We start from the raw sequence: 25997 nt of genomic DNA on the forward strand, positions 1-25997 counted from the left end.
TCACAGAGGGAGTCTTGGAGATTTGGGTTTCTCACATGTAGGGGGGGTGGCCGGTCCTTCACATGTGGCCACAGCACTTGCTAGTATTAGCGACTTTTATCACTCCGTTGCAGTGCTCGGCGAGGTGAGGTACTCAGGCAGGAGATTGGTATCTGTCGACAGTTGGCAGCCTTGTAGAGGGAGGAGCAGAGACGACCATCAAATGCTTGAATACAGGAGCGCCTTGCTGCGGCAAGGGCTCACTTGCAGACATTGCTTGATCAGAGAGCAGAGTATGCCTTCCATGCACGGGAGTCCTTTTGGATACAGATGGGAGGGAGAGTCAATAAACACTTTTTCTCTACACTTGGTCCCAGACATAGTAGAAGGAGGCAGCTTATTGACTCTGACGGCATTTTGCAGTCTCATCCGGATACCGTCATGCACTTAGCGACAGCTTTCTATGCCTCCCTTCTCTGTGCAGATCGTGACACACAGGCCAGAGATGTGGCTAGAGATGAAATTTGGCAGAGTTTACTTGTGTTGGTCACACCAGAGATGATATGCTCACTTGATGCACGCTTTACCAACACGGAGTTCAAGACTGCTCTCTCCGTCCTTCATAAGGGCAAATGCCCTGGTTCCGATAGTCTTACTCCTTTTTTTACAGCCTTTTGGGATATGAAGGTGATCATATTACTTCAGCCCTGCAGGGCATTTGGGACTTGGGTGAGATGCCTGACTCACTGACCGAGGGACTCATACACCTTATCCCGAAAGGTGGCAACAAGAATTTTGTATCCCATTGGAGACCCATCACTCTTTTGGGCACTCTATACAAAATCCTTGCTAAGGCAATCAGCATCCGATTGCAGCCCCTTCTTCCAGACCTCATCCATGATACTCAGACAGGCTTTGTGCATGGCAGGAGCATATTTGATAATATCTTTTCCTTTTGGGAAGCCACAGAGTGGGCTATGCAGAGCGGGCAGAGGCTTGCAGTTTTACTCTTGGAAAGCATATGGCAGAGTAGATTGGGGTTTTCTTGAGGGCACTCTTCTACGATTTTGATATTCAAATGCATGGATTAGAGGGGTAGCCTCGTTTTACAAATCAGCCCACAGCCAGGTTTTGATTGGAGGGGTAAGAGGTGACAGGTTTCAGATTTCCAGATCAGTTTGTCAGGGATGCCCTTTAGCCCCCTTCCTCTCTCTTTTTGTGGCAGAAGCTATGAGTATCTTCCTTAGATCTCAGGCTGAGCTTTATGGGTTGAGATTGCCCTTGAGACAGGAGCAGGAGCTTCTTGACTGTGAGTTGGCTGATGACACTGCTATTTTTATTGAGGCCTCTTCGCAATCACTTGATTCTTTCTGGACAGCCTTGGATATTTTTTGCTCAGCTGTAGGGGCACACATTAATTGGCATAAATCCTTTGGCTTTTGGATCAGTGATGAGGACACTCCAGGCTAGGGAGTTGACATTGGCTTTTCTTGGATTCAGAGGGGCGTTCTTGTCAGATATTTGGGATGCTAGGTAGGATTGGACATCTCTTCAGCACAGTAGTTTGCCCCAGTACTAGAAAGTATAAGGAAAAAGCTCCTTTTTTGGAGCTCAGCCAAACTCGACCTTGCCTCTAAAATTGTGGTAGTGAACCAGGTTCTCTTGGCCACCGCCTGGTTTGTGTGTTCTTGCTGGTGCCGGTCTAGGGATTGCATCACTCAGCTCATTAGACTAGTCAGAAATTTTTTATGGAGTGGACTTGATGGCATGGCAGATGTTGCACCAAGGGTGGCCTGGGAGACCATTATTCTCCCTACATGGGAAGGGGGCCTTAATATCATTGACCCGGACTTGCAGTGCAGGGCATTGCTTTGTAAGGTGGTGGTGAGGGGACTCATGCCTGGGCAGGAACCTTGGAAGGATTGATTTTTTGGACGCATTCAGGCTTGCACACCTACCTTAGGAGATGATTGGGTGGACAGCCCTCGCTGGATTTTTTGCTTCCGCCTCTCTTAGGTCTCCTGCCTCTCCTCTGATGACTGCCATCCTCAAAGCTTGGGGGAGCTTCAGGAACACTCTTCGAAGGGTTCTGCCCTCTACCCTTGAAGAGATTGATAGGCAGCCGATCATTTGGAACGATAGTATACTTGATGAGCATGGCAGACCACTGGGCACTTCCCATTATATGCAGTGGTCTAGATGGGAGAGAGGCCCCATCTACACAGTAGGCACTTGGAAGGCTTTTATCAGGCTACCTGAGGATCAGAGGCTACAGTCTGTGAGTCACCTTAGAGGGGTAGCACGCAGGATTCAGCAGATAGGTGCAGCCATCCCGATGGAATGGACAATTGAGATGCCTATTACTTCCACCACTTGGATGGGAGCTTTTTCGAGGACAGTAGTTCCTCTACAGGTGATCGCTCTTCGAGGTGATTGTAAGCCTGGGAATGTCATTCTCTATAGAACAAAGGCATGTGTATCCCGTACATGAGATTAAATGTAGAGGTTTAATGCATACATGTATGCAGTTAGTGCCTAGCATAGACAAGAGAAGATGCAAAAAGGGTTGTTAACAAAGATGCAAGGAAATGAGACGACATTCTATGGTGAAGTGGAGATACAAATGCAATTTTGCAGCTGAATACTATTGGAGCAACACTGCATGAAAGTCGTCGCTATATGGCTTAGGGAGGGATCATGTTGCAGACACACACTCCCTTGACAAAATATGAAGAGGGGAGAGGAGAAGAGTGGAGATGAGGAGAGACGGCACAGCTAGAGAGCACACCACAAATGACTAACTGTACACTAGATTTAGCTGAAAATGTAGAATATATACAAACCCATTTAGGGTTAGGGTTAGGGTTAGGGCATCTAACCCTTTCCTTTATAGCACTCTATAAGTGTTAGTGCTATGCACATATGATCACATGATGTTGAGCGTGATCTCTCAACACCTTCCCTCAAGATGAACATCATGAAGTAAGCCTTCCCTCAAGATGATGATTCTGGGGAATCGAAGAAGGACTGAGCATTACATTCCATCCCACCCCTTTAATGGGAATTTCCTTCCACTGCGTCAAACCAAGAGCTTGTCGGTGTTTCTCGAAAACTCTTTACCGAGTGGTTTGGTAAAGATGTCCGCAACATTCTCTTTGCTATCATAATGCTGCAGTGTGATGTCACCAAGTAACACTCTTTCTTTGATGATGTGCTCTCTCACATCAACATGCTTTGTCCTAGAGTGATATACTGGATTCTTGGTGTCACCACAATGTAAATATTCTAAGTAAAAGTATAGTTGACCATTTATCTGATCATAATTAAAGAGTTTTCATATGTGTTAATTTGGTCAAAGAGTTTTTTTAATGGTCAAAGAATTGACTACGGTCAAAGATACTTGACTTTGGTTAAGTAAGCCTGACTTCGGTCGGAGAGACTTGGTTTATTACCAAGAGGGTTAACTGCGGTTAACCAGAGAATCACAGAGCTGACTACGGTCATAGAGTGTTGTCTTCGGTCAACGAGACTTGGCATGCGCCAAGAGGGTTAACTACGGCTTACCAAGATGTGCCAACTTCGGTTGGAGAGTTGTGCTAACTTCGGTTGGAGAGACTTGATTATAATTAAGGCGCCTCGACCCTTGGTCAAATCCCCTTAATTATAATCAAGAGTGTTGACTCTGGTCAACCAGAGAATAAATATATTTATATATATTTGTTATATGTGCACATGTGTTTAGTGGGGACGCCCACCGGGACTAGAATTAGTCCACAGTGTGTTATTTGCATGCAAAACGCTAACAATTAATGGGTGCCATGGTGGTGCGCTTTAATTAATTGTTGTGGGTACTAGGAAGGGTTATTTTTCCTAAGCGCTATGGAGCCTAACAAGCATCTAGGAGGCGGTTCGCGTGACGAAGTGCTTCAAAGACTCCAGAGGTGCCTTTAGTGGCATGTAATAGGACTTAGTCTAGATTTTATACAAGTGGCATGTTGCCAATTGGAAATGAGCTTGAAGCTCTTGTAATATTGATTCACGTTGGATTTTTGTAACACACAACTCTACGCTGAACTCTTGTAACTGACTTCTCTCTTCATGAATAAAAAAACCTTTGGGGGGGTCCAGCCCGACGATTATTTGGGCCCTAGTGTGTTTGTAGAGGTAGAGAGAGAGAGAGAGAGAGAGAGAGAGAGAGAGAGAGACACACACACACACACACACACACACACACACACACATAGCATAAGAGAGAATATTTGCAGTAATTATTACAACGGGGTTCCATTGGTATCAGAGCTGAATTTTCATCGCTTTTCTTAGAGCGTGACGATCCAAGAGCAGGAGGTTTAGCGATAGTCACGTATGAATGATTTGTAGTAACGCTGACCTTAAATTCTCATGGAAAGAGCAACGGACGGAGAGCCAGCTACTTTGTTGATGTAAACCCGGACAAGGTGTTTTGGCGTTTCAAAGCTGGAAGGTTGGCCATCGATGCAGTTTGTGTGATCATGCAAGATGCCAAGAATTGTAAAGGTTTCGGACAGACTACTTACGTAGGCTATGTAAGCATAGATTGTCAACCAACGCAGATTGGTGGAAAGAAACCAAGATCTTGAGGAAGGGGTCGCGTATGGAGACGATGCTAGCAAAATCCATCGCAAGTTATTTAGTGGACAGGTCCTAAGGCGTCCGTAAGCGACGGAAGCTGGCCCAAGCATTGAAAGAAAAAGACTGTCGTTCAGGATGCTCCAAGGGCATTACGGCGCTGGTGTGTTCATATCTTAGGCCATGAGATTTCATTAGGAGATGTCGCCGGACGGGGAAGGCTCATAGACGGACCCGTAGGCTCCTGCGACATGCGACGCTGGCCAGCAGCCAAGGTTTGGAACCTTAGGCTGCGCTAACGTGGCGCTCAGCCAGGCAGCAGATGATGTGGCAGGTCAGCAGACGACGTGGCACACACGTGTGGTGCTGATGTGGCAGTACACATTGCAGCCAGGTGGCAAAGTACTCAGGTGACGTGGCAGCCAGGTGGCATGCATGTGCAAATGCTGATGTGGCAGTACATGTGGCAACCAGCTCAAATGCTGACGTGGCACTGACACGTGGCAGACATGTGGCTAACCCGTGGTTAGTGTAACTCTGGTTAGTGGACTGGTTAGAGGTCCAGTTAGTTGACCCAACCAAACTAGTCTGGTCATTGTAACCAGACTGTGACAATCCAGTTAGTGTAGTTGCAGACTAACCAAACCAGAACCGATCAGTTTGGTTAGAGTAACCAGCCAGTTACTTCATCTAGTTACTGTCCCCCCCCCAAACCTTTCAAGAATCTGACAAGACTCAACTCAGAAAGTACAGGGTAGGACTCACTCCAAAGATACAGGCCCAAGGGAACACCAAAGATATTAAAGAAATACCACATCTTATGCATTCAGCCAATGTGGCTAGTCTCATGTACATGCAAGATCCTACTAGTGTGCCTTCACTACAGGCAGGGTTACCGGGGGATAAACAGCTAGCAACCCCCAAGTTTGAAACAAGAGAGTTTCCCAAGGTTCAGAAGAGGGGATTTCAGCCTCAGGAGCCGAGGGGAAACCAAGTGCAAAAGCTCTATAAGGGAAGACCACAGTTTACCCCTGAATAGATTGAAACTTTCAGGAAAGAGGGTAAATGCTTCAGGTGAGGCAAAGAGGGGCATGTGGCTGCCCAGTGCCTAGAAAAGCCTTCAACTTCGAAGGGAAAAGAGGCAGAGAAGCCATGGGGACCGCAAAAGCTAATGGCAGGAGGAATTCTTGACATACTGGGTCATTATTCAAACCCAAAAGAACGAGAATTGCTGCTATCATGGAGCAAAGTCAGAGACCAGCAAGAGCTGATTTTATTTGATCCAGAGGCTACTGATAACTTTATATTAGAGGATCTAGCCTTGAGACTGGGTATAAAGATGGAGGAGTTGGGCAGGGCTTTGGATGCCGATTAGATGTTCTGTGGGAACCCTGTGCCAGTCACTCCCTTGATAGGGAAGCTCCGTCTTCATGTACTGAGTTATGTGGATTAGAAAGACTTCTTTATCTCTCCACTGAAACATCATGATGTAGTTTTGGGTATGCCTTGGTTTCATTGCAAGACAGTGAAGTTGACTCTGCCTGAAAGAGTGCTAGAGTTTGTACATAGGGGCAAAGTACATCGTGTGGTTGCTAGGAATAGAGGGGAAACTATTCCCATTGTATCAAATAGTTCTATTGGAAAAGAAAAAAAGTCTACAGTTTCAGCTTACACGGTTTTTGTAAAAGAGAGAGAGATGGAAATGCATGCTGAAATAAGTGAGGCAGATCAGAATAAATTTCCGTTTCTTGAAAATTTTAAAGATTGCTTTTCTGATGCTTTGCCAAGAGAGCTACCCCTTGAGAGACCTGAGGATCATGGCATAGAACTCATTCCTGGCAGCGAGCCACCCAATAGGCCCCCATACAGAGGTAGTGCAACTCAGTGAGAGGAGATTATGACTCAAATGCAGGACTTGTTGTCCAAGGGGCTGATTCAGCCCAGTTCTTCTCCTTTTTGTTCCCGTGTACTGCTAGTACAGAAGAAAGATGGCTCATTCCGTATGTGTGTCCCTGTCATTGACGGTAGGATTGTCTGAAGCTTTAGTAAGTTTCAAACTCTGTTCCATGGGAGTGGCTGCAATCTTGCAATCTGCCTTATGAAACTTCTTCAGGAGACTGTCAACATATTTGAGCTGACTCATGAAGGTGCTCTCCGAATCTCTCCAGAACTCAATACCAAGACAATAGTGCATAAGTCCAAGATCTTTCATGTCAAACTCTGCAGATAAGTCTTGTTTCACTTTCTTGATGAAGCTATCCTTGCTTTTGGTCACAATCGGATCATCTACGTACAAAAGTGCAATAGTGGTGTCTTCCGGGGACGAGCATTTTCTGAGCGAAATCTTCCGAGCGTCCGAGCAAAGGTAAAAAAAAGCTTCCAACTATGCATAAATATGGCAAAAATCGATCAGAAGAAAACATAGTTTCACTTAGAAATATGCAAAGTATTATAGCAATGCCTATTTTATACAAAAATCTTTAGGTGAATCTGTAGGAATGGTGAGAGCATAATGGGATGGCTTTTGAAGAAACCCACATGTAGAGTAGACTTCTCTATGAAAATTCCCTTATGATCCTTCTTACAACTTTTACTTAATAGGGGGTGACATTGAAAACCCTCTCTCAACCTATCTTCATGAAAGAGTTTCTTCAAAGAAAACTCATTGAAGCAAGCCATCCAGGTAGTTTCGCCAGCGAAACCCCTTTGAAGCAAGTCTCCCAAGGTAGTTTCGCTGGCGAAACTACCTTGGACAGCACTTTTAAAAGTGACATAACTTTCATATCCAATGTCCAAATATAGTCATTCAACCACTCAAATTGATCGGAACACCCCATTTGAGCACATCTATGGAGTTATATTTTGGAAAATCTTTCATATATAGTATTAAATATTACATGTATTTTATGAGAGTGATATATAAGCCCAAGTTAATACTTATTTATAGTAATTTAAACTTCTTTAGAAACATGTCCATAAATATGCTATAAAAACACTAAAAAGATATTGCCATATGATATAAATGTGTTAATAAGTAATTATATATGCATAGTATTATTACATTGAGAGTGATTATGAGGAATGTTTCTTAAAGGAATCAACACTTTTTTAAGGTAATAACAGGGGTACAAAGGGATGTCTCTAAATAAGAAAATTATGTTGTGTAAAAATGAATGAGTGACTAGTCTGTATATTTTTATGATAAAGGGATCTAGTTCTAACAGGGGTACAAAGGGATGTCTCTAAATAAGAAAATTATGTTGTGGAAAAATGAATGAGTGACTAGTCTGTATATTTTTATGATAAAGGGATCTAGTTCTAGTGAAAATAAAAGTGTAAAAACCATGTTTCCTAAAGAAAAACATTTTTAAAAATCTCTTGAAAAACACGCTCGGATAAACCTGCTCATAGGTTTTTGCTCGTAAAATTGACGCATCCGGTGTCTTCCCCTTGAACTTTGTAGTAGAGAGTATGATCTCCATTGGATTTCATGTATCCGAGATTAGCAAAATACTTGTTGATTTTGCTGTACCAACTTTTGGGTGCTTGCTTTAAGCTGTATAGACTTTTCTTGAGATGGCAAACGTGATTCTCCTTTTGTTGGTTCAACATAACCTGTTAGTTGTTGCATGTAGACTTCCTCGTCTAGATAACCATTGAGAAATGCATTCTTGACATCGAGTTGATACACATTCCATCTGCTGAGTATCGCTAGTGATATCAAGAATCGTATGGAATCCATCTTTGCTACTGGAGCATAAGTCTCATCATAGTCTTGACCATATTGCTGTGCAAATTCTTTTGCAACTAGTCTAGCTTTGTATCTTTGAATACTTCCATCTGGATTGTACTTCACTTTGTATATCCATTTGTTTGCTATGGCCTTCTTTCCTGGTGGAAGGTCGCATAATTTTCAAGTATTATTCTTATATAATGCATCCATGTGTTCATTCATAGCAGTTTGTCATTCTGGCTTGTCTACTGCATCTGCGAAGTACATTGGCTCTTTTGTAGCCATGATGGTAGTTATAATAGCATAGTTGGTGGTTTTAACCTGAATTGCTTTGCCTTTTTGAGCATATATCAATCTAGTTGGTGGTCTACTTTCCCTAGTAGACCGTTTGAGCTACCGTGGCCTTGCTTGGGGTGTTTCTGGCAATTCTTGCTCGTCTTCATCAACCATTTCTGTAGATAACGGTGAAATTAGTGCGTCCATCTCTTGTGTATTTGAGGTTTTCCATTTTGATTCCTCATCGAAGATTACATCTCTGGAGATAATGACCTTCCGGTTAATGGGATCATACAACTTGTATGCTTTGCTTTCTTCACTGTAGCCAACCATGATGCATTTGCGTGACTTCGCATCCAATTTCTTGCGATGATCATCATGTATGTGGGCATATGCTATGCAACCAAATATGGGGAGATGCCCAATGTGTGGCTTATATCCAGTGAATGCTTCATAAGGTGTCATACCCTGAATCGGTTCGATAGCATCCGATTAAGCAAATAGTATGCAGTGGCTATTGCTTCTGCCTAATACTGATTCGGAAGATGCTTCTCACTAAGCATTGCTCTAGCACTGTTTGCTAAAGTTCCATTCTTCCTTTCAGCTCTTGCATTCTGTTGAGGAGCATCTGCATAAGTGAATTGTCTTCGAATGTCGTGATTTTTGCAAAAGTTCATGAATGCTAAATCCATGTATTCACCTCCTCTATCTGATCTCATGACTTTAATCTTTCTACTTGTTTGGTTTTCTACCATGGCTTTGAATTCTTGAAATTTGAAAAAAACTTCAGATTTCTCTTTCAGAAAGTAGACCCAATAATATCTGCTGTAGGCATTGATGAAAGTCACTTAGTAAAGTGAACCATTGATGTTGCGGGTCTGTGCATAACCCCATACATCTGTATGTATCAAATCAAGAATACCTCTTTCTTGAGAGGTACTTCTCTCGAAGTTGGTTCGCTTTTGTTTGCCGCAGCAGCATGCTTCGCAAACTTTTCCAAGAAACTGTAGTTTCGGAATCCCGATTGTCATATTTTGATTCCTAAGATCTAGCAAGCTCTTGAAACTGACATGACCATATCTCTTATGCCATTTTGCAGATAGTGGCATCTGTTGCAGTTGAGCTCTCATGGCATGCTTATGTGGTACTGTAGCTAGCATTCTGTACAAGCATCCTTCCTTGACACCCTTTCCTACTAGCTGAAATCTTTTGGATTTGTCTCTGATAGTGCATTCATCTCCGTCGAAGATGACTCGGTAGTTGTATTCCATCGTTTGTCCTACTGACAAGAGGTTCTTACTGAGCTTCGGAACGTAGAGTACATCTTTCACTAGTCCTTTCGTACTAGTGAAATTGTTCATAGGGATAATGCATGTCCCTTGAACTAGATTTGGTGTATTATTTGCTATGTAGATGACATTCTTTTGACCTTCTAATGGTTTCAACTCTGTGAGCCATTCCTGATGATTTGTCATGTGAGATGATGCACCGCTGTCGATGTACCAAGGATCCTGTTCTGCTTGGTCGACTTGATAGCTGAAATTCTCTTTTGTATTAAAATCAGTGTCTAGTTATATTGTATCAGTCTTGTGCATTTCCTCATTTGCAAGAAACATATTCCCATGTTCATTTGCAAAATGACTGTGACTAGAATGTCCACCACGATAATTTCCTCTTCCGCAGAAATTCCCTCGATTACTGCTGGATTGACTGCCTTGGTCGTACTGCTTCTTGCGGCAATCTCTTTCATAGTATTCAAACTTATGACAGTAGTCGCATTGGATGTTTGACACGTTGGTGGATGCATTTCCTCGTCCTATGAATCCTACTCGGTTGAAATGATTTTCTCTTTGTTGATTCTGATGTTGTTGAGGATGATGCTGACTTTGCTGATGATGACCACTTTGGAATGATCTACCTCTGCCTCTGCCTTTGCTTCTATCTAAAGCAGTGAATGCTTGATCATTAGAATGACCTTTGCGTGCATGAATGGCCCGAGTCTCGAGTTCTTTACCAAGTAAGACTGACTGAAGTTCTTATAGTGTCGGAATTTTCCATTGGATGGCAATACTTTAGACTAGATTCTCGTATTCCTCTCCTAGTCCATTCAGGATGACTTGAACAATTTCTGCTATATTCATGGTCTCTCCTATTGTTGCTGCGAGTTGATTGTTGTAGTCTTTGATTCTCAGTACGTAAGCGAAAACTATAGTTGATTTGGTTTCTCAGTGTGAGAATCCTGTAAGTGTTCTTGGACTCGTAGAGAGCTGCGAACAAATCCCATGCTTCTTTTGATGTCTTGACGGTGTTGAGCTGTCCTAGCATGACATCTTGCACATTCTGTTTGATTAAATGATATGCGTACTTATCTTTCTTATCCCATTCTTCCTGTGCTCGAGCAATGGCAGGATCTGCTACATGTGCGGAAAGTGTTTTTGTAGCTGGAGATCCCGTTGCTAGTGCTGTGACAACTGGTGGAGTAGAGCTATTGCTGGCTGGATCGTCTAATGGTCTAGGTATAGATCCATTGACATATTCCCATTTGTCCTGAAGTACAAGAATGGTCTCCATTCGGTATTTCCATGTGCCGTAATTGGAGTTATCTAGCTTAGCAGATGCCTTCAGATTGAGGTTCCTAGTCGTAGACATTGTGCAAGAAATGTACTCAAAGTGTCGTGAAAATCACTGTCTGAGTCAACTGCAAAACATTGACTGTGGCAAGTGAAATTTGAACTGTCGGTGAAGGTAGAACTGCAATATATATAATCCGATATGAATTACAAGGCTTGTGGCAAATGATGCCGGAAATAGCCAAGAGGCTTTACAAGGCTGAAATAACGTGCACAATGTCGGAAAATATTCGAATAGGCTTTACAACGATGGCATATGTGTGTGAAATCAAATCATGTGCTATCTGCCCATTGATCAATCGGAAATGCCTCTGAACACTTTGACGTCTGCTCACTAAATTGATGAATGTCAGGTTTCAGGTAATGTGATGATGTGAAACCATATGCGAGCGTATGGACTGACTCCGAGTAGGAACTAGTTGGGAATTTCGGGCATGGCTTAGATTGGCAAGTTTGAGAAATTCAAGGCGTCTCCTCTATGGCGATTTAGTCTACTCTGATCTAGATCTATACTAAGCGTCGATCGATGAAAGAACAATAAATAATTCTTTTCTTTGGTTCTTTGTATGTGCTGGGTCAGATGCATCGATGTAGAGGCTGATGTATGTGTAGGAAGTGGATTTATCGGCGAGGCTCAAAAGTGAGTAAAACTTGTGCTGAAATATGCGCGTGATGTGACGAGCGTGTAGAGCACGAAAAATCGATCGTTTCACCTTTTTGTAGCACCCTCGAATTCCTCCTGGATCAAGAGATATGACTTGATCTAGGTGGAGGGGCAAAAAAGAGTGAAATGGTGATGTGGCAGTCAGGGGTCACATGCAGAAACATTGCCTATGGAGCAGTGTGTTGAGGTGGTAGTGAGTGATCAGATGCCAAATGAAAACTCTGCCTATGGAGAGACAAGGGTGCCCAGCTGACACTGATGAGATGTTATTGCCATGTGGCATGATGACATGGTTGCTGATTGGGCAAGCTCATGCTAATTGGACATGCTTATGATGTGGTGGGTGATTGGGTTGCTGACTAAGCATTGCCACGTGTCATGAAACTAGATGGCTCAGGGTTTAAGTAACCCGGGTTAGTTCCATCATTAACTAAATCACAATTAGGGTTAACCAACCTTATCCACTTATTGACCAAGGTTAACTTAACCTAACTAACCTTATCCTTGGTTGACCTAGGGTCAAATATACCTCACTATGGTTAGTAGCTATCTTCCACATGGCAATCAGAGAGAAGAGCTTCTGGATTAGCGCGATGGCAGTGAAGGCGTCGTTGGTGAGGCAATGGAGCATATGATGGAGTTGTGGACGCTATGTTTGGAGAGGTCCCGTGAGCAGGAGACCTTGTCATGAGCCGCCACTAGAGCGAGGAGATAGACGTAGTTGTGGTTGTGGTTGGAGTTGTGTCGAGCTGAGTCTGCGCTGGCTGAAGCTTGGTGTTGGCATTGTTTGAAGGAGGCTGCCCGTGGAGGAGCCTGTGATGGCGCTTGTAGTCGAAGCTCCAGTCAGTTGAGCAGCCCCGGTGCTGTATATAGTTGGAAGAGCCGGCTGTTGGGAGCATTAGCAGCTCATGTGGCGGAGGAGCTTGGAAGGCCCGTATGGCGGTGCTGCAAGGTTGCTAGGTGCTTCGTTGGAGACAAGCTTTGGAGCTGCAGTCACGTAGGTGCCTTCAGCGTGCCTTCTGTTGAGAGATAGGAACTGCCGTTGGCGTGTGCAGCTTGTAGATGAGAATTGGAGGGTCGGCGCTTCAAAGTGGCAAACGACGCTCACGCAAGAGCTCCGCGCGGGGAGAGGGCAGCATGGACATTGTTTGAGGAATCCTCTCTTTTTGGGAGGCTTGTATGTGGAGTAGCCAATGCCTTGCCATTATACTCATGGATTTTGAGAAAGCTTAGGATAGAGTAAAGGATGCCCTCTTTCCCCTTCTTGTATGTATTTGTCGCTAAAGCAATGAACATATTTTGAGATCTCAAGCAGACATTGTTGGCTTGAGACTTCCCCTGAGACAAGATGAGGAGCTCTTGGATAGTGAGCTGGCTGTTTTTTTGGATGCCACTCCATAAAATCTCAGTTCTTTTATGGGAGCCTTGGATATATTTTGCTCTTCAGTTGGTGTTGGAATAAATCCTAATGGCTTTTGGGATTATTGGCCATGATACTCTAGTTGGGGGGCTGATTTCGGTTTTACTTGGATTCACGACATGGCTTGTTTGCTATCATTGGTGCCACTCTAAGGATTGTATCACTCAGCCCAAAAGGCTGAAAGTGGAGTGGACTAGATGGTTTGGTAGACACTAGAGCTAGGGTGGCTTGGGAGACCTTGATCCTTCCCACACGAGAAGAAGGCCTCAATATAATGACTAGAGCCTTATTATGCAAGGTGGTGGTCAGAGAACTCTTGCCAGGGTAGGAACCTTGGAAGGACTTTCTTGATCGATGCATACAGTCTTGTTCTCCTTCCACAAGTGGAGATTGGATGGATAGTACGAGGTTATATTTACCTTAGCCCATCTCAGGGCTCCCTCCTCCCTTATATGGCTGCTATTCAGAAAGCTTGGGACAACTTCAGGAGAACTGTTTGGAGACTTTCCTCTTCCTCTTGGTTTGGAGACTTTCCTTTTCCTCTTGGGAAGAGATTGATACGTAGCCTGTCATGTGGAATGAGAGTATACTTCATGATCATGGAAGACCACTCAGTACTTCTTTGTATATGCAGTGGTCTAGATGGGAGAGAGGCCCTTCTTTCTAGATGGGTTCTTGGAAGGATTTTAAAAACGTTCCAGATGATCGTAGTCTTGTATTAGTAGATGGGTTCTTGGAAGGATTTTAAAAACTTTTCAGATGATCGTAGGCTCCAATTAGTAAGTCAGTTAGAGGAAGTGTAGGGGGAATTAAACAGATTGATGTAGTCATACCCTTGGATTGGGTTATTCCATGTAATATGTCTCACTTTTGGTCTACTTGACTTGGGATCTTTACGAGATTATGGATCCCACTTCAGATTATAGGACTACGAGGATCCCTTGGTCTTTGATGTTACATTATGGGAGCAAGTTTTCCAGGTCTACATATGATATAATTATGCATATTGCATTTCAGCTTGTCAGGGCTGTACGTTGTGTGGAGCAGTTTTTTTTGGCTTCAAGATGGTTTCTAGACCCTATCTCAGATTACATTCCCTTGGATGAGTGGAGGATTTGGCTCCATGGAGGTTTCCTCATAAAGTATTTGGAGTGGGATTCTGGGGAGTGGGAATAGATTGATGTCTAGAATTGAGAGAAAAGCCTTCCCTTCTTTCCCTACACGGTCAGCAATGCCAGGAAGTTTTAGCTTAGCCTTAGAGGCTGGAAGCTTGGGCTCTTTTGGTTTGATGATATTTGGTTGAGTTAACGTAGGATATTTGGAGACCTAGATGCATAGAGGCCTTGGATGGTTCCCAAGTTCACTCCGCACACACATTCGCCAGTATTTGGAGAGATACTATACACATCTTGGTGGCCATTTAGGGGAGCATGCAAGAGTCTTCTTGGGCAGGCTCTACCAAGAGGACTGTTTTTTTCAAGGAGTGGAGTGGCTCCTTGTTCTTCTCAGAGTTCTTCGTAGGGTTGACAACTTTTAGCCTCAACATTGAATCTTTTCTAGCTCTCTTATAGGGTCTTGATTTTGTCCTACTAGGGTATTTGTTTTCTCATGCCTTGCATGATGTACTTCTCCCTTAAGCTTTGCTCTTGGAGTTTCTTTCATACTTAGTAGAAGTTTTTTCTTTTAAAAAAAAGGTTGGCCCTAAACCCACCAATTTTTTCTTAGGAAATGAATAACCCACCACTTTATTCTCATATATAGCTGGGCAGTGGTTCAGGTGGTGCTACCTTGAAAGGTTGTGGTGTATTGTATGGACTCAATGTTTGTTCAATCTGCAATCGCATCTTCGTATTTGATTGGATCAACTAAATGGATGCATAATACTTTTAACATGGATGAATGCCTCAAACTTTTATTTCGTAGGATAGGTCCATGTCCGAGTACTGAGGTGTTGTAATAATTCCAGTTTCTGCTGCCTCTTTTGGGGACATTAGATTTCTAATATGGCTAATTCTTCTCCCTTTGGAACAAATTCTAATTTGTTTAATACAGGGAAGTCATGCTGGAATAAATATGAAGAATTTTAACTTTCAAACATTGTGTGCAACTTTTGTATATGTACAAACGAGGTAAGTAATTGTCTTTCCTTTCTAGCATGCTCCTTGTAAGACCTCTCCTAGCCTTGAAATCCATGACACCAATGTAGCCTGCTGCCTAATATGAGCATAAGAATCTACCATTAAAAGCTTGTCTAGTATTCCCATAGTGCTCAAGTATTACACCCCCCCTCCCCCCTGCGTGGCCCCTATCTGGAAAATCAATTTCTCAAGATCGTCTTGATTCTTTTACTTGTCTTCAATGAAAATTTTTGGGTTCATAGACTTTAGTCCATGGCATTCATATGTTTAACATGCACATAGGTATATCGAAGCAACTCGGATGAAATTGATAACCACAAGAACTGGCAACTGCTATGTAAAATAAAGAGTGATATATTCCATTCAAAACAAATCATACAACAGGTGGGAGAGAAAGTACTCTATCCCTAGCCTCAACAATGTGGCAAAAAAGCCATGGAGGTGGCAACTGCTATGTCATCTCCTACACTATTGTTACTCAGTCGATGAATGGTTGTTAGATGGAACATATGGAGTATGCGTTGTCACCACAATGTAAATATCCTAAGTCAAAGTACAGTTGACCATTTATTTGATCATAATTAAAGAGTTTTATATGTGTTAATTATGGTCAAAGAGTTATTTTAATGGTCAAAGGATTGACTACGGTCAAAGATACTTGACTCTAGTCAAGTAAACCTGACTTCGGTCAAGGAGACTTGGTTTATTACCAAGAGGGTTAACTGCGGTTAACTAGAGAACCACAGAGCTGACTACGGTCAGAGAGTGTTGACTTCGGTCAACAAGACTTGGCATGCGCCAAGAGGGTTAACCCCGGTTAACCAAGATGTGCCAACTTCGGTTGGAGAGACTTGGCTATAATTAAGGTGCCTCGACCCTTGGTCAAAGCTCCTTAATTATAATCAAGAGTGTTGACTCCAGTCAACCAGAGAATAAATATATATATTTTTTATATATTTGTTTAGATGTGCACATGTGTTCAGTGGGGACGCCCACCGTGACTAGAATTAGTCCACAGTGTGTTATTTGCATGCAAAGCGCTAACAGTTAATGGGCCTTTATGTAGAGGGAGAAGACTTGCTGGTATGGGTGAAAGTCCCGGTCTGAGAATGGTGAGAATGAAGCCCTGTGACCACGGATGGGTGACGCTCTCCACCGTATTGACGGAAGCTTTCTCGTGTGACGGCAGCCTGAAAGAGTCCGTGAATTCTCACGTAGGTGTGGATTGTTGGTAGCGGATGATTGGCTGTCATATCTTTTCCACCAGCGAACAGACACATCCAGTTTTTACAAGCAAGGAAGCCTGTGGACACACAGTTGCGTTGTCCAGCTGAACGAAATATTCGCACTGAAGAAGCGTCAATGTGAATCAGAGAAAGTGAGCAAGTGAAGATAAATTTGGGCCTGTGACGCTGACGTGGTCTCGTATGCAAGTCTCGCTGTGAGCAGATCATTATTGTGGAGGAAGGCTCTTCGGAGATCATCACGCACCGGCGTCTCGCATAGCCCTTAGCCATTTGCTCGAGCGAGCGACGCGCGACGTCGACCAATTCATAGCCAAGGTTTGGAACCTTAGGCTCTTGCTGACGTGGCCAGGTGTTCAGCCAGGGTGTATACGTGGCACACAGACAAGCAGGCATGATGACGTGGCAGCCAGCAGGGCAGATGACGTGGCTAGGCGTCCACACGTGCGGGATGATGTGGCAAAAAGACACGTGGCAGTGCACAGAACAGTGCTGATGTGTCATTTTGACACGTGTCAGCTGATGTGGCAGACCCACATGCAGGGATGACCTGGCATTCTGACAGGTGTCATGGATGCTGATATGGCTGACCAGGGGTTAATGTAACTCAACCTTGGTATTGGACTGGTTAGAGGTCCAGTTAGTTGACCCAACCAGTCTAGTCTGGTCACTGTAACCAGACTCTGACCAGTCTAGTTAGTCCAGTTGCAAACTAACCAGACCAGAACCAGTCAGTCTGGTTAGAGTAACTAGCCAGTTACTCCATCTGGTTACTGTTCTTTAAAAAAAAAAAAAAAAAGAACAGTTGCAGAGACTGTTTCTGCTAGCAATTTTCACTTATCTGTCAGACTTTTACTGTCAGAAAAGCAGCAGAAAAGCAGAGAAAACAGAGAAAGTAGACTTCTATTGTCAGAAAAGCAGCAGAAAAGCAGAGAAATCAGAGATTTGCAGAAAAGCAGAGAAATCAGAGATTTGCAGAAAAAGAGTATGCATGCCTTTGAGCAGTGAAAAGAGGAAAAAACAGATGCCTTTTGAAGCCATCTGCAGCAGCCAGAAAAGGGCAATCTAGTTGTTGATGCTTTGGCAACTGTGTGGGTTTATGCCTTGAATTGATAGCCAGTACTGGCATAGATTGTGAATGCAAAACACCTCTTGTTGAGGTATTTTTCTGTTGGAAAAGCAAAGGTAGTTGTGCATCAGTTACCTACACGGTGTGAGAAATTTGCAGATCTCAGAATATGGATCAATCACCTATCCAGTGGGATTCACAAGATAGGGATGTACATCCAAGACAGAGAAGTGTGCCGCAAACTCAACAAGAATTTGAACAGATGGTACGCACTCGTATACAAGAGATGGAAAATCTCAAAAGGGATCCAAGGGCTCAGCATTTGTTTCAAGCAGAAGCTATGCCTAATGCAGTATATGACGTGCCAATGCCAGAGGCACACTCTCGTGTACAGCCTGAGAAAGAGAGATCTCATAGGAGACGGTCCCATAGCAGAAGGAGATCGAGGCATCATGACCGATCTCCTAGTCCATCACCGTCTACCTCGACTTCGACTTCTGTGTCTTCTTCCTCCTTATTAGATAAACCATCCAGGAAAAGAAGGAAACACAAGAAGTCTAGGAAGAGAAAGTCTTCCAAAGAGACCAAGGAATTTAAAGAGGGAGGAAAATCTGTCAAGTTTATGACCTACAATGGATAGTATGGTCATACAGACAAAGCATTGCAGTTCATCAGGCAGTTTGATGCTGCATTCGGTACATAAAAATTTTCAGAATCCTCCAAGTTAAGAATGGTCAGTTTGCACTTGACAGCAACAGCTAGTGCATGGTGGAGTGCACAGACCACAGATGGGTCAGCCCCAAGGAAGTGGAAGGACTTTAAGAAAGCCTTCTACCAGCAGTTTATGCCTAAACAGTTTAGAGACCATGTTCTTCAAGATTGGGACAGCTTGCATATGGATGCAGGAGATACAGTGGATGTGTACAACCAAAAGTTTTGGGATGCTTATTTGTAGGTTGCACCTTTCAAAAAGATCTCCAAAGGCACCCAAATGAGAAAGTACAGAGCAGGTCTCACTCCAAGAATTCAGGCAGTAGTGAATGCTTTGGGGGCAAAGAACATTCAAGACCTTATGCATTCAGCTTCAGTAGCTAGCCTTGTGCCGCTACAAGATCCATCTACAGTGCCATCCTTGCATGCAGGACGTGCTGATAAAAAGAAAACTGATTTTTCAAAATCAGAAAAGAAAGAGTATCCCAAGGCTGAAAAGAAAGGGTTTCAGCCTTAGAAGCCGAGGGATACTCAGTTTTCAAAGAGTTATAAGGGCAAATCTCTATTCACCCCTGAATAGATAGCGGAATTCCGTAGAGATGGGAAATGCTTCAGGTGCGGCAAAGAGGGGCATGTGGCTGCCCAGTGCCCAGAAAAGCCTTCAACTTCTAAGGGAAAAGAGGCAGAGAAGCCACGAGGACCGCAAAAGCCAATGGCGGGGGGAATTCTTGACATATTGGGTCATGCTTCAAACCCAGAAGAAAGGGAATTACTGCTATCATGGGGCAAAGTTAGAGACCAGCAAGCGCTCATTTTATTTGATCCAGGGGCTACTGATAATTTCATATCAGAGGATCTAGCCCTGAGGCTGGGAATAAAGACGGAGGAGTTAGGCAGGGCCTTGGATGCCGATCAGATGTTCTGTGGGAATCCTGTGCCAGTTACTCCCTTGATAGGGAAGCTCCGTCTTCATGTTCAGAGTTATGTGGATCAGGAAGACTTCTTCATTTCTCCACTGAAACATCATGATGTAGTCTTGGGAATGCCTTGGTTTCATCGCAAGGCAGTGAAGTTGACTCTTCCTGAAAGAGTACTGGAGTTTGTGCATAGGGGGAGAAATCAGCGTTTAATTGCCAGGAATAAAGGGGAGACTATCCCCATTGTATCTGATGTTACGTGTGGTAAAGCAATAAAGTCTGCAATTTCTGCGTACATGGTTTTTGTAAAAGAAAAAGAGAATGATATGCATGCTGAAATGAATGATGCAGACAAAGATAAGTTTCAGTTTCTTATAAACTTTAAAGATTGCTTTTCTGATGCTTTGCCAGGGGAGTTACCCCCAGAGAGACAAGAAGATCATCAGATAGAGTTAATGCCTGGTAGTGAGCCACCAAACAGACCACCTTATAGAGTCAGTGCGACTCAGAGAGAGGAGATTATGGCTCAGGTACAGGATTTGCTGTTCAAAGGGTTGATTCAGCCTAGCTCGTCTCCTTTTTGTTCCCCTGTACTGTTAGTACAGAAGAAAGATGGTTCATTCCGTATGTGCGTCGATTATCGTGCACTGAACAAAATGACCATCAAGAATAGATTCCCTATTCCGCGCATTGATGATGTCCTGGATCAGTTAAATGGAGCTTCAGTTTTCAGCAGGATAGACTTAAAGAGTAGCTATCACCAAGTGAGGATATAGCCTCAGGATGTGCACAAGACAGCATTCCGCACTACATTCGGGTTGTATGAATACTTAGTGATGCCTTTTGGGTTGTCAAATGCTCCAGCCACATTCAATAGAATGATGGATCGCATCTTCCGAAAGTACAGGCATTTTACGGGTACTTTCTTTGATGATATCTTAGTCTTTTCTAAGACAGAAGAAGAGCACAGAGAACATCTTGCTATAGTGTTTCAAGAGCTGAGAAATCATCAGCTCTACGCAAACAGCAAGAAAAGTGAATTCTTCTTGGAAGAAATCCACTATTTGGGGCATATAATATCCAAGAATGGGATAAAAATGGACCCAGCAAAGATCCATGCCATTCAGGAATGGCCAGAGCTGAAAACTGTGCATGAAGTTCGAAGTTTCCTAGGCCTGTGTTCTTACTACAGAAGGTTTATCAGACATTTCGCTGATATCGCAGCTCCATTACATGACCTTACTAAGAAAAATGCAGCCTTCACATGGGGAATATCACAGAAGAAAGCATTCAATACACTCAAGGAGAAGTTGACTACAGAGCCTATTCTTGTAGTCCCTGATCTTTATCAATCTTTTGATGTTGATTGCGATGCTTGTGGAGAATGTGTTGGGGCTGCATTGCATCAGAATGGTCATGTAGTGGCCTATGAAAGCAGGAGACTTCGGGATGCAGAAAGATATCTAGGAATCTATGAGAGAGAGTTATTGGCTGTAATTCATGCCATCCATACATGGAAGCACTATCTTTTGGGTGCAGATTTTAGTGTCAAGACAGATCACCAAAGTCTGAGATACTTTTTGACTCAGACCAAGCTTTCCGAGAAGCATATGAAATGGGCAAACATGCTGTCAATGTATCATTTTCAGATTGTCCATACCCCAGGAATTCGGAATAGAGTAGCAGATGCCTTGTCCCGAAGACCCCAGGTCAATAATGTGACTATTGCTTATCATCAGGACCTGGAAGGCATGAGGGAGCAATATGCTCGTGATTCAGATTTTGGTGAAATTTTACAGCAAATGCAAGAGGGGCAATCTACCAGTCACTATTCCCTGAAAGATGGGTATCTAATGAAAGATGATTGCCTATGCATCACCCAGGAGATGAGGAAAAAGATTTTGGAGGAATGCCATGCACCTCCCTATGCTAGACACAGAGGAATTACAGCAACAACTCTAGCTCTAGAGCGGTATTTCTTTTGGCCAGGGATGCGAAAAGATATACATCAGTTTGTTACTGAATGCCTTACGTGCCAAAAAGTGAAGTATGATAGACGGAAGGCACTTGGCCTACTTATGCCTCTTCCCGTGCCTCAGGCACCATGGGAAAGTATTACAATGGACTTTATTTTTGATTTGCCGAGATCAAAGTCAGGGAATGATGGGATTTGGACTATCATTGATAGATTCAGCAAGCAAGCTCATTTCATTCCGGTTCGCAAAACCATAAAGGCAGATCATATGGCTAAGCTTTTCATGGCACAAATTTTTTAACATCATGGTATGCCTAAGTCCATTGTTAGTGATCGAGATCCCAGAATGACCAGTCTATTCTGGAGAGCTTTATTTGATAACATGGGGACGAATCTGAATTTTTCTTCTTCTTTCCATCCCCAGACAGATGGTCAAAGTGAAGTAGCAAATTCTACAATTTTGGATATGCTGAAATGCTACGCGGGTGACCAAAGTTCAGACTGGGAAAAGTATCTACTGTTAGTAGAGTTTGCTTACAATAATACAGTACATAGCTCTACAGGGAAAGCCCCTTTTGAGGTCATATATGGGAAGGTGATTTTGCCACCTATATTGAGGACCAAAGATAAAATATTTGCAGCTGATCAGTTTGTGAAAGACCGAAGCTTCTTGAAATCCTTCTAGGCACCTACTGTGGAAGCAAGTCCCCTCTCCCATCTAGACCACTGCATATAATGTGACACTCCTAGTGATTTGCCATGCTCATCCAAAATAGAGTCATTCCACATGACTGATTGCCTGTCTATTTCTTCGCGAGAGAAGGGTGGAGCTCTCCGAAGAGTGCCTCTGAAGCTTCCCCAAGCTTTCAGAATGGCATCCATGAAAGGACCTCTAGCCTGTCTTCAATATCCTGTTAATACAATTCTGCGCTGAAAACAAAATCCTTTAGCACTAGCTACTTTGTGAAGCCATAAATAAAAGCCTAAAACTGATTTTGATTCTTAAAAATCGTTCCATGATGTCATAACAACTGCACCTACAGTAACTCGTTACTTTGAACGCGATAAGTGGGTAAGAACACTGCTGAAGAGGCTCAAAGAGAATGCTTGTATTTCTCCTGGTAAATTTTCAGCTATCATCCATGAAGGCAAACTCTTTGTGCTTTGTAACTGAAAGTTGACACTATAATGTGGTAAAGTTAAATTTTCTGCAAAACAAAATAGATCAGTCTTCATGAATAAAACGAAAACATCAATTCCTGCAGTTGTAAAACCCAACTTTAGGACATGCAATATAGAATGAAACATCATCTGTAATTCATTGCTAACCTTTAGAGAAAAACAAATCTCCTAACCAATAGATGAAAATCTGGGACTCATTCTTGATGAACTCTATTAAGACTTGGAACTTTTTTTGTCTGCATAAATGTTGTCCCTTGTTCTTGTATTATCATATAGAATGAGAACGTCTATATTTGTTTGTGGGATTCAAATCTGAAAATTCCTGTGCTGTATAATGTGTTGTAGGCACATATCTATGCGAATTTCTCTAGAGGCCAGACTGTGGATGAAGTTGTGAGAGCGTCCAGTCCTTGCGCTGCATTTCTTGCAAACATGGATACAAGCAAAATTGTAACAATAGAATTCAATGGCCAAAGTTTTGATCTTCCTCCATGGTCTGTCAGCATATTACCTGACTGCAAGAGAGTGGCCTTCAATACAGCAAAGGTTTGTGCCTTTTGAGTCTCCATACTGCACCATGTTCTCTCTCATGCCTTTTATCATTGCCTTGTGGAAAATGAGTTTAAATTGCAATCTACAGTACTGATGATGGTCCCTCATGATGTAGCCTTAGATTGTCACATTAGATTGTGCCAATTTAGTCTCTCTTCACCCAATAAAAAATGGACAGCTGGCTGCTATGCAGCCTTCTTCTCGAGATCCTAGCTCATTTCCTAGAGTATGTTGGAAATAGGTGCCAACAACAAGGGTGGAGGGCTATACAACCAATAGATTCGTCATTCTGCAAGAGTGTAATAAATCCTCCCTACCCTGCTTCCAGCTGCTAGGCAGGCTGTAGATGATATGATGCTGATGCTGGAAACAGTCTCCCAAACTCCATCCTCTAGAGAAAATTCAGGTCTTACACAGGAGAGAGGGACTGAGGCCCATATGTCCAGGCAAGACACTGAGTCAACAAGGGTGGAGGGCTATACAACCAATAGATTCCTCATCCTGCAGGAGTGTAATAAATCCTCCCTACCCTGCTTCCAGCTGCTATGCAGGCTGTAGATGATATGATGCTGATGCTGGCAACAGTCTCCCAAACTCCATCCTCTAGAGAAAACTCAGGTCTTGCACAGGACCGAGGCCCATATGTCCAGGCAAGACACTGAGTCCATCTATCCTATAGGCTGGAGAGAGCATCTCAATGGGGAAAGCATGTCGTCCCTCTATCATCCAAGCTGTTGTGCCCCAGGTGAAAACCTGTCGAGTATGTGGCAATCTGGCCACAATCCTGAGAGAGTCTGTTTTTATCCTCTAAGCCATTCGATAGCTCCACAAGCAGTGAGCTAATTTCTCAAGGTCCCCAGTGTCACAGAAATCCTGCTCCCCCTACTGTTCTGTTGAAGGTCTCAAGGGACCTAGGGGCGAGGGGAAGGGAAATTGGGGTCTCTAGAAATAATCCTTTGGTATTGTGTCTGGATCATCCATGATTCGCTGCAAGACCATCCAAAAACTGAAGAATGGCAAAGCTAAGGGCGTTAAGAATGAACTAACTCATGGTTGGGAAACACTTGCCCCTGTCCTAGCCAGGCTATAAATGAGGCCTTTTGCCAAAATATTTCTTATGCCTTGAATACCATCATCTCGGTTTACAAAGCAGGACCCCATGGATGTAGGCTTTTTGGGGATTATCATGGTGCATATGGATCAACACTAGAGATGCACATAAACTGGGTAGGTATGAGAGTAATAGGCCAAGCAAGATTTATTCCAATCTTATCACAGATTCACCCTAGGGCTATTATCAAGGAGGCCAGACACTAATATAAGAAGAGTGTACTTATGCTTTGTGGGTTTTTGGAAGGCCTTTGATTCAGCATCATGTGCTCATCTCACTCACGTCTCTAGGGCCTAGGTTGTGAGGACTACGTCACAAGGGTGGCCACGGTTTTATATGAGAGGGCGACAAGCAAGGGTTGTAATGCATAGGGTCTATACGAGGAGGTGGTTAGCACCATTAATATGATAATGCTCCACATTATGTGGTTGATGAGTCAACAACCTTTGTGGACAATGGATGGAGATGGGTTGTCACTATCATAGACTCACCCCATTCTGCTATACAAAGATGATGTAGCGCTGATTTTAGACACAATAGAGAGCTTATAAATATAAATTTAGGCACTTCAGACATTCATTAAAAGTCCTAACATGAAGGACAATCTTAGTAAGGCCAAGGTCATGATCCTCAACACTTAACAAGAGTTGAAGCCACCATGAGTCATTCACTCCAGTAGGAGAGCCAGTGCAGATTGTTAGCTCATGCATCTACTTAGGATGCTTTTCTTACGAACCCAGGTTCAGTACGAAATTGAATACTCAGTTACAACTTACTTGAGGGCATGCTTTCTTGGTGAGGTTGGAGAGTGCTTCGATGCCCATTTTCAGCTTGTGTAGACAATTTTTTCTATTTGATTTAATGGTATAATTGACAGCACTAAATGTTTGCACTTCTGGGATTAGTAGACTCGTGAGAGGAATCGAATGGATTTGAGATCTTACAGCGCATGACGCTTTCACGCTTCATCCAACGTAAACTATCAAACTTGCAGAGTTTAAAGTGAGACTTCTTCACACAAACAGCTCGTTTTGAACCATTATACCTTTAGGTGAGCTCTACAGCATGGCCAGTGGGAGGTAGATAGACATAGGCTATCCTAGATTCTGGAGGGCTCTTGTCCATGCAACGAGTAGCAGTGGGAGATGAGGATTGTTGGTATGCTTGTGTTACTAGATGGTTTCATTTTCATGGCATGTCCATAACGGACTTTCATTTTCATGGCATGTCCATAACGGACTCCCCCCATGTTAATACTCTTTGGATGCCCATATGCTAAACTTGACTTACTAGGAGGTTCAATGCATTACCAAAGATGATTTATGGAAATTGTACATTTAGTGGATATATGTGTCTACTACCACAGGCCACATGCCACTAAGATGGCGTTCCATAGAGAGAATCTCCTCTTCTACTCAATTTGATCGAGGATGGTTTCATCTAGGCACTGAAATACTCACAGATTCAATTGCAGCATGTCGTGTAGATAGCCATGTGCTAACTTTGAGCCTCATCTCTTCTGTTTCAGGTTGAGGCAAGCTATAAGATTCCTGATACTGACCCGTTGAGAGTTGTTGAGAATCTGCACTTAGCAGGAGGTGGAGACCACAGCCCAAGGTGTTGATGAGGTGCACAAGGTAAAATGAGATGCAAAGATCACTACCATTGCTTGTTTTGCATTGGATTCATAGACATGAGATAAATAATTGACTACTAGGATGAGCAATGTGTATTTTACAGATCATGAGACATAGGGACAGACTCAAGAGGTCACAGCCAGAAAAGAAC

General features: G+C 43.2%; 1 protein-coding gene across 1 annotated transcript in view; it reads left to right on the plus strand.

The window, feature by feature from the left end:
- The window catches only part of LOC147895415 (beta-galactosidase 9-like), a 165324-nt gene that overhangs the window by 82185 nt on the left and 57142 nt on the right, over positions 1-25997 (plus strand). The window contains exon 11 of the mRNA XM_087383347.1: positions 22892-23092. Coding sequence (XP_087239473.1) covers positions 22892-23092 — 201 coding nt within the window. The remainder of the gene's footprint in view (positions 1-22891; positions 23093-25997) is intronic.

This window comes from Dipteris shenzhenensis, chromosome 13 (assembly GCF_047967505.1).
Source record: "Dipteris shenzhenensis isolate YYH24624 ecotype China chromosome 13, Dip_SZ_1.0, whole genome shotgun sequence".
NCBI lineage: Eukaryota > Viridiplantae > Streptophyta > Polypodiopsida > Gleicheniales > Dipteridaceae > Dipteris > Dipteris shenzhenensis.